The sequence below is a fragment of the Parasteatoda tepidariorum genome, chromosome 7 (assembly GCF_982258835.1).
Source record: "Parasteatoda tepidariorum strain Cologne lab strain chromosome 7, Ptep-v5.0, whole genome shotgun sequence".
Classification (NCBI taxonomy): Eukaryota; Metazoa; Arthropoda; class Arachnida; order Araneae; family Theridiidae; genus Parasteatoda; species Parasteatoda tepidariorum.
The window spans coordinates 107,296,948-107,316,727 of NC_141761.1; the positions used below are offsets into that span (position 1 = coordinate 107,296,948).

At 30.5% G+C, this 19,780-nt stretch overlaps 1 protein-coding gene across 4 annotated transcripts in view; it reads left to right on the forward strand.

Moving 5' to 3' along the window:
• Nucleotides 1-11,256: 11,256 nt before the first annotated feature.
• The window catches only part of bs (serum response factor blistered), a 38,170-nt gene continuing 29,646 nt past the window's right edge, over nt 11,257-19,780 (forward strand). For 2 of the 4 annotated variants that reach the window (XM_016072656.5, XM_016072658.5), the window contains exons 1-2: nt 11,282-11,955; nt 18,312-18,566. In XM_016072656.5, the coding sequence (XP_015928142.1) occupies nt 11,650-11,955; nt 18,312-18,566 (561 nt within the window). In that variant the 5' untranslated portion in view covers nt 11,282-11,649. Of the gene's footprint in view, nt 11,956-18,311; nt 18,567-19,780 lie in introns of all 4 variants that reach the window. The other 2 variants (XM_016072657.5, XM_071183018.2) reach the window with 2 other exon arrangements.

The following is a 19,780-nucleotide window of genomic DNA, read 5'->3' on the forward strand; positions in this document are numbered from 1 at the left end:
GGGGATGGCACCCCCGCTTCGGTAGCCCGACGACCTGCGCGTGAAGTCGAGCATTTTACGGTAGCACAGTTTAACGAGGACCAGTACCGCACACCCTCGGTCCCTACGCAGACTAATCCAAGTGGTCACCCACCCGCACACTGACCACAGTCAGTGATGCTTGACTTCGGTGATCTGCTGGGAACCGTGTCTTAACGATCAGTCCACTACGGGACTTTGTTACATCGCATCGGTCGGAAGTTATACAGTATATGAGCAAAAATTATTCCGTTTTAAAGCTTTTAAACGTAATTAGTAATGTATACATACTTAAATAATAGAATACATTGTGGTCCTTCCTAGTTGGTCTGTAATAAATTTCCTTGGTGTGGTTGGTGTTGTTAATTTACGTCGCACTAGAGCTGCACAATGGGCTATTGGCGACGGTCTGGGAAACATCCCGGAGGATGATCTGAAGACATGCCATCACAATTTTGATCCTCTGCGGAGGGGATGGCACCCCCGCTTCGGTAGCCCGACGACCTGCGCGCGAAGTCGAGCACTTTACGGTAGCACAGTTTAACGAGGACCAATACCGCACACCCTCGGTCCCTACGCAGACTGATCCAAGTGGTCACCCACCCGCACACTGACCACAGACAGTGATGCCTTGGTGTGGTAATATAGCACGTAAAAATATATCTGACTGAGTTTGAATGTAAAGGAGCGATACGGAGTCATTTAAATATACAGCTCTTGAAGTGATACGCCCCCTTTTTTCTATAATCATTTCCCGGAGTCCCTAATTTGTTTAAAATTTTTTTCTTTAGAATGGCAGTTTAATATGTTATAATATAATACTTGACCGAGTTTGAATATTATTATAGGTTTATATTGCGTGGAGTTTAAGGACCACACACATATGCAGTATATAACGCTCTTTGAAATAAGTACGTACATACTTAAATATTGTACCACATTAAGGGTCAAAAATTTGTCTATAATACTTCCATTTATTATAGCACAATAATATGATATAATATAATACCTGACCGAGTTGAGTATTACAAATTAATGTTAATGTATGATATGGAATCATGTCCATATGCAGTATATGAGCAACACTGTCTCAATTTTAACTCTTTAAAACGAAATTAGATATATATATACATACTTAAAAAATGTGCCTCATTGTGGACCTCTTATTTGTCTATAATAAATTTCTTTGGTATGGTAGCATGCTACAATATAATACCTGACTAGGTTTGAGTATTATGGATAAGTATTAAGGGGCGATACGGAGTCATTTATGTATACAGATTTTAAAATGCCACGCCCCGTTTTTCTATAATTATTTCAAGGATTCCTTAATTTGTTTATAATTATTTTCTTAGTTATGGTAGCATGTGTTACAATATAATAACGTTATATTCTAACGTAACGTTATATGTTATAATGTAATAACCTGATTGAAATTGAATATTACAAGTTTGTATAACAGGGAGGTATGGGCCATATACATAGACAGTCTATAAGCAACAATTTCTTTATTTTTAAAGCTATTTAACGAACGCACTTTGAAATAGATACAAACATACTTAAAATATTGAACCACATTGCGGGCCCTTTAATTTGTCTGCAATAATTTCCATTGGTATGATACTATAATATGTTATAATATAATACCTGGCCGAGTTTGAACATTATAGATTACCATAATGGGGAGTTACTGGACCATGTATTTATACAGTATATGAGCGAATATTTCTCTATTTTACCACTTTAAAACGTAATTAGAAATATATACATACCTACTTAAATAATGTGCAACATTGTCCCCTAATTTTTCTACAATAATTTACTTTGGCATGGTACTATAGTGTAATATAATATAACATTTGACAGATTTTAAATATTATAAGTTAATATTAATGAGAGATATGGGATCATGTATATATGCATTATATGAGCAAATATTTCTCCATTTAATTCTTTATAACGCAATTAGAAATATATACTTACATATTATGCCGCATTTTGGGTCCCCCTATTTGAGCACAATTATTTCTTTTGATACAGTTCTATGGTATGTTGTAATATAATATCTAACTGGGATTAAATATTTCAGGATTATATTAAGGGGAAATATGAGGCCGTATTATATGCAGTATATACGCAACAATTTCTTCATTTCAAAGCTCTTTTACGCTTTGAAAAAATATATACATTCATACTTAAATATTATGCCACATTGTAGGCCCCGTAATTTGTTAATAAATTCCCTTAGTACGGTTCTGTAGTATATTATAATATAATACCTGACCGAGTTAAAATTTCACAGGTTAATATTAAGGGGAAATATGGGCCGTGTATATAATAGTATATGAGCCACAATTTCTCTATTTTAACGTTTTAAAACGCAATTAAAAATATATGCTTACATATTATGCCACATTGTTTCGTCCTAACTTACGTACAATTATTTCCTTTGGTTCGGTACTAAAGTACATTATAATATAATACCTGACCCTGTTTGAATATTATAGGTTTATATTAAGGGGAGATTAAGGACCATGTATACATACTGTATATGAGCAACAATTTCTCGTTATTAAAACGTTAAAATGTTTTAAAACGCAATTAATAATATAATATCTGACTGAGTTGGGCCAACAATGTGGCATATTATAACCTAAATTATATTAATTGTTATATTATAATGTATTCTTCCACATTGTGAGTCCCTTAATCTGTTTATAACAATTTCCTTTGGTATGATACTATAGTATATTATAATATTTAATATGATGGAGTTTGAATATTATAGTTTAATATCCAGGGTAGATATGGGGTCCTGTACTGTATACGAGAATCTATTCCTCCATTTTAACGCTCAAAAACGCAATTAGAATTATATGCATACTTACTTACATATTATGCCACATTGTGAGGCCCCTAATTTGAATATATTCCCCCCCCCCTTTTTATGGTAATATAATAATGTTATAGTATAATTTTTGACAGAGTTTGAATATTATGGGTTAATAGGAAGGGGAGATATGGGGTCATTTATAGGTGCGACTTTTAAAAGACCATGGCCCCTTCTTTTTCTATAATATAATTGTTTCCTTTGGTTGTGGGCCCCTAAATTTGCTTATATTTATTTCCTTTCGTAGGGTAATATAGTATGTCATAAAATCATTACTGGCCTCGTTTGAGTATAGTATTATGGGTTAAGATTAAGGGAAGATATGGGGGCCATATATGTGTACATCATGTGAGCAACAATTTCTATATCTTATCGCTATTTTACGCACTCTTAAATCTATACATACTTAAATATTGTGCCACATTTTTGAGCCCCTAATTTCTCTATAATAATTTCTTTTGGTATGGTATAGTTTATTATAATATAATACCTGACAGAGATTGAATATTATAGATTAATAGTGAGGGGAGAGACCCATTTATATGCACAGCTTTTAAAGTGCCACGCCCCTTTTTTTTGTAATTGTTTCCTTTGGTTTTGGGCCCCTTAATATGTTTATATTTATTTCCTGTCATAGGGTCGTAGGAGTAGCATCGAGGGGGGGGGCACAGGGGCACCCCCTCAATAATTTTTCATAACTCCCGAATTTTTGTAAGCTATTAAATTAAAAAGAAATAATAAAAAAATAAATTCTCTTTAGTAAAAAAAAACAATAATTTTAGATAGTTTATCAATAATTTAACGAATTAATGTTTATCACTTTCATATACGTGCTAACTTAAAAAAATATATAAAGATTTTCTTAAAAATTATTTCGACTATTTCTTAAGGATTTCAGCATTTGTTTATAATTTTGGTTACTAAAAATATAATCTATTTTACGCACAGTATAATTTTTTTTAAAATTACAATTATGTTCTATTAACATTCTGTAATTATTTTGGAAGTCACTGCTTACTTTATAAAACTGTCGAAAGTTATAAGTGCGGTTTAAACCTATCTTTGTTTTATAGCATTAAAAAATATCCAGCTTTTTTTTAACTCTAAATTTATATTCGAATTTGTTCAAAGTATAAATTTCTAGGTTTAATTTAATAGAAAAAAATTAAACCATTCCCGTAACAGTCCTTATAGTGGTCTAAGGGAGGTGATTGTGTAGACTCCAAAATTTTGTGACCAATGACATGATTGTAGTAATATGGCCAGCATTGCGCACAGGCCGCCTTTACCTCACAGACAAACTTGTATCCATCTATCTGGAGCTGGGTGGGCTTCAAGCCACTCCTGGGGTCAATTTGCTAGAATGCTTCAGTCTATTATTCGTTTAACTATTATAAAATAAGTTCCATTTCATAAAATATACTTCTTCCATTACTGACTAATTTGAAAAGTAGAGCACGAACTTGTTCCTATAGAATCTGTAATAAACCATTTTATTTGATTAACAAATAACATTTAAAAACTTAGCACAGGACTTAGAAGACCGGATTTCACTAAATGTCCAACGTAAAAAATATTTAAAAGTGACACATTTTTGCTCATAGAAAAAATAATACTTTTCTTTTAGATTTTAAGGGAATTTTATGTCAACGAATTACATTGTTAAATAATAAATTATGGTGGAGGTGATTTTCTCATAATCTTCCGGAAAATAGTTAAAAACGAATTATATCTGTAAAAACTTTTTCGCGTTTTGGGCACCATGGGAAAAGCGATCATATCACTAATTACAAGTCCAGACTAACTTTATTTACACTACTCTTTTATTCAAACTTTTGTTCGTTACAATTAGAATTGAATTAGATTTTGTTCTATTGTTTAAATCTCAACTATATGTTTAAAAAATTAAAATGAAACGCAATTCCTATAAGAATAATTTCCTGCACGGAGAAAAATTTTCTGGGAAAACTACTACATAGTTCGGTATACATTTCTGGGGGGGGGGGGGAACACGATTCTGGATAATGAAAACATAATATACGGTATTTAAACCATTCGTTTGGTTGTTTCACTCATTCCAAATTTTACCAAATATTATAAAACCATCATATTTTATTGTTATTTTTACAAAAAAAAAAAAAAAAAAACCAAAGCGCATTGGTAAGAATCACCGAGCGATTTGGTGTTCCCATAGATTTAGAAACACGGCAAATTTTACAATGTTCTAGTAGTCTTGACCATACTTCTTTCAGGTAATATGTACTTAAAGAAATAGATCATAGTAAATATTTGTTATACCCAGGAACAAAACGTTTGAAAAATCAAAACAACACTTTTTTTTATATTTATTTTAAAAACAGCGCTTAGGAATCGGGAAAAATCGAATTTTTACATTATTATTCCTTGAAATTGGATTGTACAATGCGCAAAAATAATAGAAAAAAGAAAAATGGAACACCTTGAATAACTTTTAATCTAATGATCTGACCTTCACGATCTAGGACTCTATCTTATAATAATTCGAGAGTATGCTACATAATTCGAGAGTGTGCCTCATGTTTGCTAAATAATTACTGCAGACGATATTTTAAGTTTCGAAATCAGTCACAAAAACGCATTTTTTCTCAATACACATACAGTACGTGGCCAAATTATTAGACGCACTATAAGATTCTATGTAAAATCTTAATCATCAGATGATACTATACAGCTTTATTGTTTTTACGAACGAGACTGAAACCAGTTTGCACTTGTTTACGTTCGTGCATCAACTGATTAACATTGTAATGCAATACGTTAAAAATAAATACGAATAGGAAGTATATAATAAAGCTCCTGAATCAAAACTCATTACATGTATGTTTAAATATAAAAGCATTGCCTATAAACTCGTGCAAAACATGTCATTATTAAGAAAATACAGTGCGTCTCATAATTTGGTCTAATTATTATACGATACTAATATAATATCTGATATAATAAATATTCTATATTTATATAATATATCGTCTAGTTTATCCAATCGTCAAATTTATATTATATATCGTCTAATTTTACCAATTGATACACAAGCGTAAACAAGTGCAAACCGGCTTCAGTCGTATAAAAACAATAAAGCTGTATAATATCACCTGATAATTAGATTTTACGTAGAATCTTATAGTGCGTCTAATAATTTGGTCAGGGACTATAAATTTTTTATGATGGATTTGGATTTCTGACTCTCAAAATATAAGGGTAATCTCAATCTGGGAATTACGGTCACCATTGTCTGACCAGAAGAGCGATCTAAAGTTAGAACCCCTTAATGTTAATTTTACTTTTTTCGAATTTCGCCATATCTTGATAACATTTTAAGTGAATTGAAACATTTTTGTACACAATTATGACATTCGTTTCTCCAAAGATAATGCTGCGAAAAAAATAATTTTTAGTAAATATTTATTATTTTTTATGAAATAGTTGAAAAAAATATTGAATTGTAAGGTAAACAATTTATTTGCATCATTTTAAAGAATGTAACTTTACATGGCAAAATACGAAATTTGTGCGAAATTAGTTGAACAGATCCTGAGAAATCGAATTTTAAAAATGTCTTATATTTAATATTTGATTTCTCAGGAACGATTCGACCGATTTCTCTCAAATTTCGTATTTTGCCATGTAACATTCTTCTTCTTCTTTGTCAGCACTACAGCCTAGTGCAGGCCAAGGCTTTCTCAATTAGCTGCCTCCAGCCACGGCGACTTTGAGCAAGATTAGCCATGTAACATTATACACTCTTCAAAATAACATAAGAAATTGTATACCTCAAAATTCAAAATTTTGTCGACTAATATTAAATAAATAACAAAAGATAAAAGTTTTTTTTGTTCGCTTTCCTGACCAATTTATAGAAACCTTATTTCCCAGAACCCCCCCCCCCCAAAAAAAAAACGGTATGTTTATTCAAAGAAAGTACATCTTTGTGTCTGATTTCGTAATTTGAAATATCCCCTGCACTAATTAATTAACATGTTTGAGGACCTCCGCTTGAGCCATTAAGATCAATATTTATTCAGGGTGGTCCGTTTATTTTGTCATGGCTTTTTTTAATTTTAAGAATTTGGACTTCCCATTTTTTCAGAATATGCTCTGAATACACTACAGAATCACTCATGCCCTACGAAAGTTTTTATTTATTGAAGATATATTAACTCCTCTGTTAAATACAGAAAATTACTCCTAAATGTAGAGACATTTATAAAAATTTTCGGTGTATATTTATTTTAGAGTTTTAGTAATTATATTCTGAAATATATATCTAAATATATATCTGAAATATATATCTGAAATATCTTCTCTATAGTCATAAAATCATTCTACACATCCATACTCACATATTATGACACATTGTGGGCCCCCTATTTTGTGTGTAATTCTTCCTTTGGTGTGGTAGTATAGTCTGTTATATTATAATATCTCTGACCCAGTTTTTATTTTTTTATTTTTATAACCGTCGTTGAACAGCCGACCCAATTTCATGGGTTTACGACTACTTACGTTCAACTCCGTAGCCTTGTAATTTTGAACCAATCCAGAAGACAAGGAAACTCCTGGATCAGTACCCCCAGAGGTATTGATTTGTTGTGGGAATATGGAGGATTTTGAGACTCGACAGATTTAACGTGCATCAGTCACCATTTACTACACGGGGAGTCTTCGGCCGGCGAGGATCGAACCCACGACCTCTTGGATATGGGCCCAGCGCCCTACCGACCAGGCTATCCCGGCCTCTGACCCAGTTTGAATATTATGGGTATTATGGTTTATGGGTATTATGGGAATATTATATTTAGGAGAGGGGGTCAATTTATATGTACAGCTTTTACGTCCACTTGTTTTTCTATAAATGTTTCCTTTGGTTATGGGCACCTTAATTTGTTTATAGTTATTTCCTTTGATAGGTTAGTAAAGTCAGAAAGCGAATTATCTTTATAACCAGTAATTTGAAGATTGTTGATGGTCTCCAAAGTGATCACCCGTAGGCCTTCGGAAGGAGAGTTTGATCCTCTTTGATAGTTCCATTTAGTAGAGAGAAAAGTAATGTAAGTCATTTTATTTCGTTTTATAACAGTCGTTGAACTCTAGAAGACAAGGGAACTCCTGGATCAAGTATTTTGAAAAATTTGCCTTCGTGGAACTAAACCGCATTTGAGTTACATGGAGAGGAAAAACACGAAAACCTCCCAAGGTTAGCCTGACAGCTAGGGTATTCTAACCTTTGGTGACCCCCGGATCCCTGATTCTAACCCAAGGATCCGTCTACCACTGAGGATATTTTACTTCAGCACTGTGGTAGGTGAGAACCGGGGGCGTAATGCGTATCGACCAGCCATCGCTGGCATTTGAACTTGGTATCGCTCATTGAAAGGTGAATGCTCCATAACTTGAGCTACCGCTGCTCGGCTGATAAGTCATTGATTATTATTGATTATGGTGAATAACACGGATACACTGTATAAAACACCGCTGTGTTTTCAGCTTGCGTTTTGAGTTAAAATCATGCCAAAAGTTATAACTTGGGAGTCTTATTGCATAAATTCTTCTTTATAACATTAATCATTAGCTTTGTCTTAAGTAAGGACTTTATGGCCAACACTGGGGTAGTTATAGTTTGTCTATGGTAAGAACTCCCCAGCCACATAGTCTGAGACCGTCTGCTGTTATGGAAACAAGAATAATGCATTTCAGGAACGACAGTTTCTATTCATTCTAGAGTTAACATAATAGACCAAATAAAAAAATTTCCTTTCTCTCGCCGACAATGACCCCACACCCCTACTTGAAATAGCTATACCTCATGACCATAGTCACTGCTACGGGTCCAGACAAATGGCTAGGGGAGTTCCTACTAAAGACAAACTATATAACTTTAGACGGACTATATAACGCCTGGTTAGGAAAAGTCTCTAGAAACTTTACGTTTTTAGTAGAGTATCTCAATACAAAATCGGTAGAATTCTGAAAATTCGATTTTTCTCGATTTCTAAGGTAATTTTTTAAACTAATAATTACAACAAAAAAAAAATGTTGTTCTGTTTTTTTTAAAATTTTATTCCTAGGTTTTTCAAATATTTACTAGGATATACTTCTTTAACTAAATATAACTTGAAAAAAGGTATGGTCATGATTGCTAGAATATGGTAAAATTTACCGTGTTTCTGAATCTAAAAAAACTCTAAAAAGCTCGGTCATTATTTTTTAAATTTTGGAATCACCACTGTCAGCAAAAATGAAACCTGCTCCCACGCTTATGTAAGAATTACATAACCCTCCACTAGTTTTTTGTTTTCACTTCTACTGTAATAAACTAGTTTTTGGATTAAATGTAAATAAAAACTTGTTAATTTGCATCAAATAAAATGTATGCTTTAATTCATTTTATAACATTTTAAGTAGAATTTTCTGTAAAAATCTGGAGTGTTTTCCTTTTGTGGTCTATAATCTTGACTTCTGAAATTTTTTTCCTCTTTTTCTTTCCCAAAATATAACTCTTGTTCCATATTTGAAGTTTGTAATTTTGTGCTACGCTTTTTATTTTGTTCTATGAGAAAATTTTGAATGTAAAAAGATTTTAATAAATGCTTGCGTAAACATTGCTCATACTCCTTTGACAGAATAAACTGAACAAATCCCAACCCCCCTCCTGCACTTGGATATTTACATATTACTTGAACAGCCCATCTATACTAATATATATATATTTATATATATATATATATATATATATATATATATATATATATATATATATATATATATATATATATATATATATATATATATATATATATATATATATATATATATATATATATATATATATATATATATATATATATATATATATATATATATATATATATATATATATATATATATATATATATATATATATGTATATATATTTTATTATTATATATATTTTTTTCTCTCGATTTTATAACGATTCGAATTTTTCTCTACTCATCCAACCCAGATGGAACGAGCCACGCTTACATTATTTGATCGCTAACGCATCCTGCTTTCTAAATAATTTGAAAAAAGCGATAGGAAAGACAAAAGTTCGTCTTATATCATTTACGAAACTCTGCCATCTATCGTTGCAACTTTAAAACAAAAAACGCTTCAATAGAAGATTTTTTTTTAATAAGCTATTTTTAGCATTCAGATCAGAAAGATATTTTTAAGGTTATAACCTTAAAAATAATATACACTGAGTTTTTTTCTTCTTCTTTTTATAAAAAAAAATCGCTAAAAAATTTAACGTGTACAATCAGTTTAATTTAAATGATTTCAAGAAAAGTTATTGTAATAATTTTTTAACTGAGTATTTTTCTACTCAGCATGTAAGTTAAATTTAACTAGACATATTCTTATTTTGATTTATTTGTATACTGTATACTTTGATTCACTGTATACATGCCTAAAAAATATTATTGTCAGGTTCATAATTTTATTTTATTTTTTAGAGTAATTGAATTATTTGCAGTGCCCATTTAATTAACTCTAAGCATAAAAAAGGCTAGGTCAGCAGTTTAAATTTTTATATCTTAAAATTTCTGCTTTTTTATTTTTATATTAATTTATTTGCCGTTAAAAGAAATAATATTTTTAGGTTCGTGAATATTTATATAGTACATATTTTTTAATAAATGCTAGTCCAGTTCTAATAGCATTACTTTTTTATATTTTAATCAAAATCTTTTTAGCATTTTTAAATCTCGCATTTGCATTTTTAAGTTTCCAGTTTATAAATAAAAATACTTTTATTTCTAAGCATCTTCTATTTCTCATTACTTTTTTTTAATGTCTTTCGTTAAAAAAATTTGGTCCCGAAATAGTAACATCTGTTTATTTATTTTTTCCTGAAATATTATATTTTTTTTCTTCTTTCAAGTAATGCTTTTATCGTTTTAAAAAAACTTTGAAAAATAAAAAAAAGCTACGTAAATAGTTTTACGATTTACTTCAAATAATAAATAAATTAATTAATGATTTTAATATTTTCATAATAAAATAAATAAACATTTAAAAAAAACTATTCTTGAAGTTGAATTACATCTTCTTGCGCTATAGATTTTCAAAATATTAAGGAATTTTTTACTCAAATCTTCTATAAAGGATGCTACTTATTTGTGTCTTTAATTTCGAAACATTATTATTTTTTATTATTATTATTTTTCCATAGAAGGTGTTTTGCTGACTAGCTAAAAGATTCTTATTGGTCAGCACAATTAATTCGTAAAATGAACAGTCATAGAAGTTGTAGTTTCTGATTCGTTCGTTCCATATATGGTATCCCCCATTCCAAATTTGGAGACCCCGTTTACCATATATGGTTCGACCGCTCCCAGCACCACGTGAGATGCCGATGTCCCCTTAGTAGACTATAAACATTTGAGGCGCAAGTTGACTGCTCTACAGAACTTTATTGTGGTCAAGAAAATTGAGCAAAATAAGAGGGTGTCATTACTTTTATTGAACTTGTGTAGATGAAACGTTGTTATCAATAAGAACTATCTTCTTTCTTTCGTGTAGATGTATTCTATCGCGGCTTTCTTCACTTGGCTCCTCTTTAACACTTAAAATAACGGTGTGGACTGAAATAATGAGTGACGAAATACTTTTATTGTCTATGTGTCAATATGATTAGGTGGAAGGGTTAAACTATTTATTTTGTTGTTTATTTACTAGTTATGCAAACTTCATGCAAAGATCGGATTAAAGATATCAATTTGCAAATACATCAGCAACAACTAAGTGATTCGTGTGAATTAGAGCCCATGGTTTTGGGAGATATGAATAGTGATAATTACTCCAATGGCCATCGCGATAACTATGGGTCCAGGGATGGATCATCAACATCTGGGACGTCCAAAAAATCCTTACCCGCAAATGGGAAAAAAACAAAAGGACGAGTCAAAATAAAAATGGAGTTTATTGATAACAAACTTCGACGTTATACGACCTTCAGTAAAAGAAAGACTGGGATTATGAAGAAGGTAAGTTAACGTGTATGAGCCAGTGGCTCTTAGGATTATAAATTTAAATGATTGTGTGAATTTTTATGAATTTGCACTTAAACCTGACATGATTTCGTCAAACATTGCATAATATTTCAGGATTCTGTTGTGCAATCCAAAAACTCAGTACCATGTGTTTACATCTGTTCAAATTCCAATGGCTCATTGGATTATATTTTGAAATTATGCGAAGTTAATGAATTTCAACTTTGACCCTGACGTAATTTTATCATTCTTTTATACCGTATTTTGTAAATTTCATTTGCAATCAAAATGCAATTCACCATGTGTTTGAATATTTGAAAAGAATCCAATGGCCCATTGAATTATACTTAGGAGTTATTCTGTGAATTCAATGAATTTTTACTTTGATCCTGGGCTAATTTTATCACACACTGTAAAATATTCTTTAAATTATGATTTCCCTCTAGCTACTCATTACCATGTGTTTATAGTTATATCTCATATTTCAAAGTTATAAAGTTAATGAACTAAAACTTTAATCCTGATCTTGATTTATCATTCATTGCACATTATTTTGTAAATTTTATTTGTTATCAAAATATACTCAACCATGTGTTTCAGTAATAAAACTATATTTGAATATTGTGCAATGTTAACGAATTGTAACAGTGGTTGAGGTAGAGCATGCTTGCGTAATATTATCTTGATTTTTTTTTAGTTCTCAAGCTACTCATGGGCATTTGTTAACAGTTGTACACTTTGCAGTGGCTTTTTGAATTATATTTTAAAGCTAATCACTGAATTTTAATTTTGATCCTGAACTCATTTCATCACTCATTGTTGTATTCAGTGACTTATTGAAACTGTGAGAAGCTAACAGTTTTTTTTACTTACTTAGATCTAGACATGATTTTATCATGCATTTCACAATATTCTAATTAGCCATCAAAATACCTGTTTTTTAATGTAGCTCATTGAATTATTTGTTGCAACTAAGCTAAGTTAGACTTTTTACGCTAATATTGATCCTGATGTGATTTATGATTCAATACATTCATATCATTATCTAGATTTTATTACACTATCTCATAATTATTATTATTTTTTATTTTTAATAATTTATAAGGCTGTTAAATTTTCTTTTTTCATGTTTTTAAAAAGAAACTAGTAAAGAAATACATAGATGTTTGCCCGGGTGTGGCTACGAGTTATACCTTTCGAGTTGGTCCCTTTCTTGTGATGTTTTTTTTTAGTTTCTCGCCCAGAAGTTGCCAAGATTTTGCGATTATTCTGCCACAGATCACGATATGGAAATCTCCCCAAGAAGAGTATGGTTCTTGTTATAATAAATTAAGAAAAAGTTACTTGTGCTCAACAAGAGCTATTTTTAAAAAATATTACTGTTGCTTGCTCACCAGGAATAGCTTATAGTTCTACCTTTTGTTTTTTTCTTTTCTAGTGTCCCTTTGCTTAGTGGTAAAAAAGTATTTCCAACAAAAGGATGAGTTTGTTTTACTTTGCTTCATCAGTGTGCTATTATCAGAATATTTTTTTCATAAATTATTATTTAAAATTTTTTCTTTAATCACTAAAATGTTTATTTTCCTTTTGTTGGCATACTCACTGCCTTTTATTGTTTTAAATAAAACTAGCTAACCCTCTCAACGTGGTAGCCTATTTTCACTTAAAAAAAAAAAAAGTAAGATTGAGAACTATTATTAGTTGCATTTTAAGTAAGTTTTTGGATAGTTTGAATGACTATAGGTGTAGCATGAGGGGGGCATATGTTTTGTTTTTAGAAAACAGTTCGTTTATTTTAAATTTTATGTGTATATTCATATTTATTTTTTACATGCATATACAGGGTATCTGCTCACCTGCAAAGTCATGAGAAATCATGGAAAGTCATAAATATCGGTATTGAACAAAATTTGTCATAAAATGGATTTAGGTTGCCGAAAAATCTAATTTTTAAAATAGAATTTACCCCTCCCCAATTTCATGGTGTTCCGAATATCTGAATTTGTAACGAAATCCCCACTCAGAGTCATATTCTATTAAAATATAAAATGTTTTTTTAGTGTTCTTTAAAAATTATGGCATTTTTTCAAAAAATGAATGAGAAAACATCAGTTTTAGAGTGAATTATCTTGTAAACTTTTCTGATTTCAGAATTTTTGTTAATTATTTTTGGAATTTTATCGATTTAAAATTCTAGCTGGAGCAAGCCAGTCATTTTGCAAATTTTTTTATATTCTGAAATGAGAATAGAGAAATCAGGAGTATTTCTTTCCTTTCCGATGAACAAGAAAAGTATCTTTAGAATATAATTCTGCAGAAAAAAAGAAGAAAAAAAAATTTGCTTTTGTATTTTTTTCAGCTATTTTATTGCTTCAATGCTTTCTTTACTCTCTTTTTAAAATCTATAATTATGAAGATGCAGAGTATAACAGTTTTAGTTATACCTATATCATTTCAATTAATGTTATTATAATGCTTTTTTAAATTTATTGTTGTTTTTTGTCGGAGAAAATAGTAACTTCGTTAAGTCATGAAAAATTCTTGGAATTAGTTATGAAAAGTCATGAATTTGAAAATCTAAAATGTAGCAGATACCCTGCATATATGTAATTGTATTTATGTGTTAATGTATGTATAAAATTTAAAATAAAGTTTTTAAGAACAAAAAGAGTGCCAGCTGCACACTATGTCTAAGTGAATGAATTTTTATACATTGTATAATTTTTTTTAGCAAGGTTGCAAGATTTAATCAGAATCCCTTGAAATGCATCCATAAAAACTGATAATAGAGTTATTCCCTGTGGCAGAATTTAGTCTAGCTTTCTGCGAGAAATTCCTTTAGCACTAATATCTTTCTGCAATATATTTATCAAAGTAATTTATATATTTGTGACCAATTTATAATAATTGAAAAGCTTTGAGCTTATAAAAAGGTCTGCAGATATAAAATAAAATTGAATATCTATATATATTTGTATTTCTGTTGTAAAACTTAACATATTTTTCTTAACATATGAAAAAAAATGTATTGTAAAATTATGGGTGACATACTCGCATTTTTTTTGAGGGGGGGAGGGGGTACTAATTCCTTTTTTTTTCTTACATTTTGCCAGTCATTGTCACTTTAATTTAAGAAACATATTTTAAAAAATGGGAAATCTATGGCAGTAACTCGTGTAAATGAATCTTATCAAAAATTTGTTACTCAAATGCATGCTTCAAGATTTGTGTGTTTTAATAAATATCGTATTAAAAGTATTGGATTTTAAAAATTTTGTGTGGAAATCAATAGCAATAACTTCCATAATATCAATTGAAAAAGAATGATAGAATATTGAAATGCGCAATTCATATTTCCATATTGTGTGAAATAAATAGGGATGTTTGAAAACCAATAGTAAAAAAAAACAATAAAACTGAGCATGCATTTTGACACTATCAAAGCAAATCGAACATATCAAAAAGCAATTACTTAAATGCTGGATTCGAATTTTGCATGTCGTAGTAACATATGAAAACTGAAATTTTAAAATCCACATGGAAATCGTTCGACTGCAAAAAATTCGAATAAATGGTGAAATTTTAGAAAACACTACTAAATAAATGTTCAACTTCAAGTATACATTGTATACTTGAGCACATAACATTGTATAAAAAATATAAAGATATTTTTTTTAAAAAAAAAACTTGTAAAAATTTACAGCCATAGCTATCAAAAATGTGATAGAAACACCCCATGAATCATGAAGCTCAAATCGAGCGTATCAAAAAGTGATTACTTCTTAAATTCTTGTCATAATAACATTGCACATAATTATTTGCATGTCATAACATCAGGATTTTAAAAGGAACTTTGAGAGAATATCAATAGTAATAAGTAGGCAATGATAGACATCAGGATTTTAATAAGCCATATTGAAATTGATAGCAATAATTGCCAAAAAAAAGATCAAAATATCTTGTGGATTTACGACGAGCCATGCATTATTTGAAATTTTCAGATCTTATCATTTTAAAAATATATGGAACTCTTGTTATTTCAACCAAATAAATGAAGGAGGTACACATATACTGCATTGATTAAATGATTATTTTTTAACAAATCTAAAATTGTAACAAAATCTCCACTTAGTCATATTTTATTGAAATGTTAGTTTCAATAAAATATGACAATTATCAAGTTGTAGAAAAATTGAAAAATAAAAAGATTGAAATTTCTAGAGCAAACAATCTTTTACAGATCAGAGTTTTGAAATATATATATATATAAATTATTGCATGTGAATGAGAATTTAGGTAGGAAAATGAAAGGATTTGATTTTCCCCTTTCTAGACCAGTTTTTTTCTTCTTAATAAAATGAAAAATTACAATTTTTGTAAATCAAATGAAGTAAAATTAACTCTGGTCAATTGGGTAGGGCTGTGACGTATGTGTCCCACCAACTTTTTTAGATGACACGCTTGTATCCCATTGTTGTTGTCGTCTGCTAGACATGTATGTCATGGTTGTGCTGGAAGGAATACATGTTATGTTTACAAGATTTTGTGTGAAACTACTAAATTTAAATTTTTAATTAACTAAATTTTTGATATGCGGAAATATTCCAATCAACGATCTTGAGGTTCGTGCATTTTGAAAATTAGGTTTTAATTATTTAAAATAAATATCTAATATAGCGAATATCCAGGTGGGATTACTTCTCAGGGGAAATTCTTCTTTATTTAATTTTGTTCAATTAAAAAATTTTATTTGCCTTGATGTGTATAAATCTCTTTCTCGTAATTTTCTGATTTAAAAATATTGAAATAAGTTTGACACACTTTCCTGAGTTGAATTCTGAAAAGAAAAAGAAAAAAAAACATACAAAAGTAATGCTAATGTAAACAAAAAAAATATTTTTATTTATTTTTTATAAGCAATATTTAAACAATCAAACTGCATTGAAATCAGTGATATCACTTTTTTATTGAAAAAATTACTTTATATAGATTAGAGAAAACATTATTTACTGTAAACGAGAAAATGGTCAACAAATTGTTTCTTTGAATTATGTGGTATATTTTTATTTTGGAATGCAATTAATTATAGTTGTTGATTTTTATTCATTTTTGTGTTTGCAACCAATTGGTTCTCTTGCTATTATATGCAAGAATGAAGAATGGTAAATCACATATATAACATTAACTTTACAAATTATTTAACTGATATGAAGGCTGTTTTACTTAAATTATTCTTTTGCTCTGGTTTAATTTTTAGTAGTCTAGATTATGTAAGGAATAAAGTATTGATGTATGTTAATAAGAAAAATGATTGGTATTTATATATTTATGTAATCTGGCAACAGATCAGTATGACTATAGTTTGTCTAAAGTAAGAACTCTCCATCCCATTTGTCTGGACCCGTGGCGGTGACTATGGTAACGAGTTATAACTATTTCAACTAGGGGTGTGAGGTCACTGTTTAGGACAGGTTTCGGCTCGAGTTGGCGAGAGAATATTTTTCTTTGGTCTACTGCTGTGTTTCCCAAAGTTATGACTTTTGCGTACCATTTCTCAATTTTTCGTAACTCTGTGTACCACTCTTAAGAAAATGAATTTATTTTTTACTATAAAAAATTGCACAAAAGTTAAAAATCACAGCTGGTGGTTGACACCACTCATTATTAACTGTTAACTCTGCAAAAAATAGCCAATACAAAAATACGTAATCGTAAATTTTCATGGCTAGCTTTGTTTTTAAGTAAAATTTTTTAAAATTTTCGTTTGTTGCAAGATATTTCGCATAAGAACGCGTACCCCCACTAAACTGTTCCCGTACCCCTGAGGATACTCGTACCACACTTTGGGAAACACTGGTCTACTGTGTTAGCCCTCGAGTGAAGAGAAGTTACCCTCCCTGAAATGCAGTTTTCTTGTTTCCATATCAGCAGACGGCCTCAGACTTTGTGGCGGGGGGGGGGGGAGTTCTTACCGTAGACAAGCTATACCCGAACTTCTAGATATGAAGCCTTTTCTCTGTTTATTTTTTTTTTATATGATCATCGTTTTATTTTATTTCTTTTATACTATGCTGAATAAACAGTTAGCTTAACTTTAAGATGTTAGATTCCCATAATACTTGTATAACTCGAATAATTTCTACATTAAGAAGGATTATCAAATATTTTAAGTGTAAAATGATATTTTTTAATCTTTTGGTAAGTATCTTTTTACTTATAGTAAGTGTTGGTTATTTTAAATTTATTGTTTTCTATTTTATATGCATTAATTCTATTTTATTTCCTGTTGGTAATAAAAGTAAATTTATTCATAGTTTTTTTAAAATCAGAATAAGAATTTTTCTTTCTAGGCTTATGAGCTATCTACGTTAACCGGCACTCAAGTAATGCTGTTGGTGGCCAGTGAAACTGGTCACGTATACACATTTGCTACGCGTAAACTGCAGCCTATGATTACGAGTGAGGCTGGAAAAGCTCTCATACAAACTTGTTTGAACTCTCCTGATTTGCCGCCTGGTCCAGGCGCTTCCTTAGACCAAAGAATGAGTGCCACTGGGTTTGAGGAAACAGATCTAACATATAGTGTTCCTGAGGATTGTGAAAAGGTATGTTTTGTTGGCATGTTTTCATTTATTTTTTTCTGGAAAAGTGTTATTTTTATTTTAAAATGCACTGGACTCAATGTTCTTAGTACATGGTGCGCAGCATTTTTAAAAAGTGCTTATTTCTGATTTTCGTTTTTTAAAAACCCTTAAAGGTGCTTTATTTATTAACTGTTTTTAAAAAGTGCTTTCCCTTATGGAAAATGAAAATTTGTTTCTTTACCATGTCGATATTATGCAAAAGCGCACTTTTCACATTGTTCTATTCAAAGTTTTCACAATTCATTCTACCATAATCAGTTTCGGCCTTCCATTGGTTCATAGCCTATGAAAATGCCAATTATTTAGCATGTTTGATGAAATACTTGCGAGTCTGCTTGAGCGTCTACTGAGCTGAGTGCGTTTAGATTCTAGCACTCTGCTACATTTTGCAAGATATTCTCAATTTCAGCCTTCATTTTCCACCATTTGAAATCGAACAGTAAAATCTCTTGATCTTTTTAGGATGGCTAATATAATCAAGAAAAGTAGGCTAATATAATTAGGATGGCTAATATAATCAAGAAACTTAGTTGTTTTATCATGATCATGTCAAGTGAAGATTATTTTGCATTTTGTTAATGTATATAGTGCTTAAAAATATTTTTTGAGTTTTTAAAAAGTATTTAAAGGGTGCTTATTTTTTGTTGAAAGATTTGGCTACGCTCCCTGTAGTACTCAGCTTTATCACTGTTTCCATTACATTTTGATCCATAGATCGTAATTGGTGGTTACCGTGCCAGAAAAAGGACTTTCAACTTTCTATTTTTACATTCCAGTAGATCTTTGTTTTGATGAAAGGCAATATTATCAAAGTTACCCATTGTTATTCTTTTTTGTTTATTTTAATTTCTGGGGTATATTTCTCCTTGATGCTAATGTTTTCTTGGACAAAAACTGCCAGTTGAACCTGTTTTCATCTGTGATGATTTTGTCTTATTTTTTGTACGGATCAAATTTTAAAATTCCAGAATAAATTTCGCCTCACAGTGGACTGATTGTAAAGACATGGTTCAGTCTGCTGTCAGTAAGCGGGATGACGTGACCACTTTGATCGGCCTGTGTAGGGACCAAGGGTGAGCGGTATCTGTCCTCATTAAACTGTTCTACCGCAAAGTGCTCAACTTTGCGCGCAGGTCGTCAGGTTACCAAAGCAGGGGTGCCATCCCCTCTGCAGG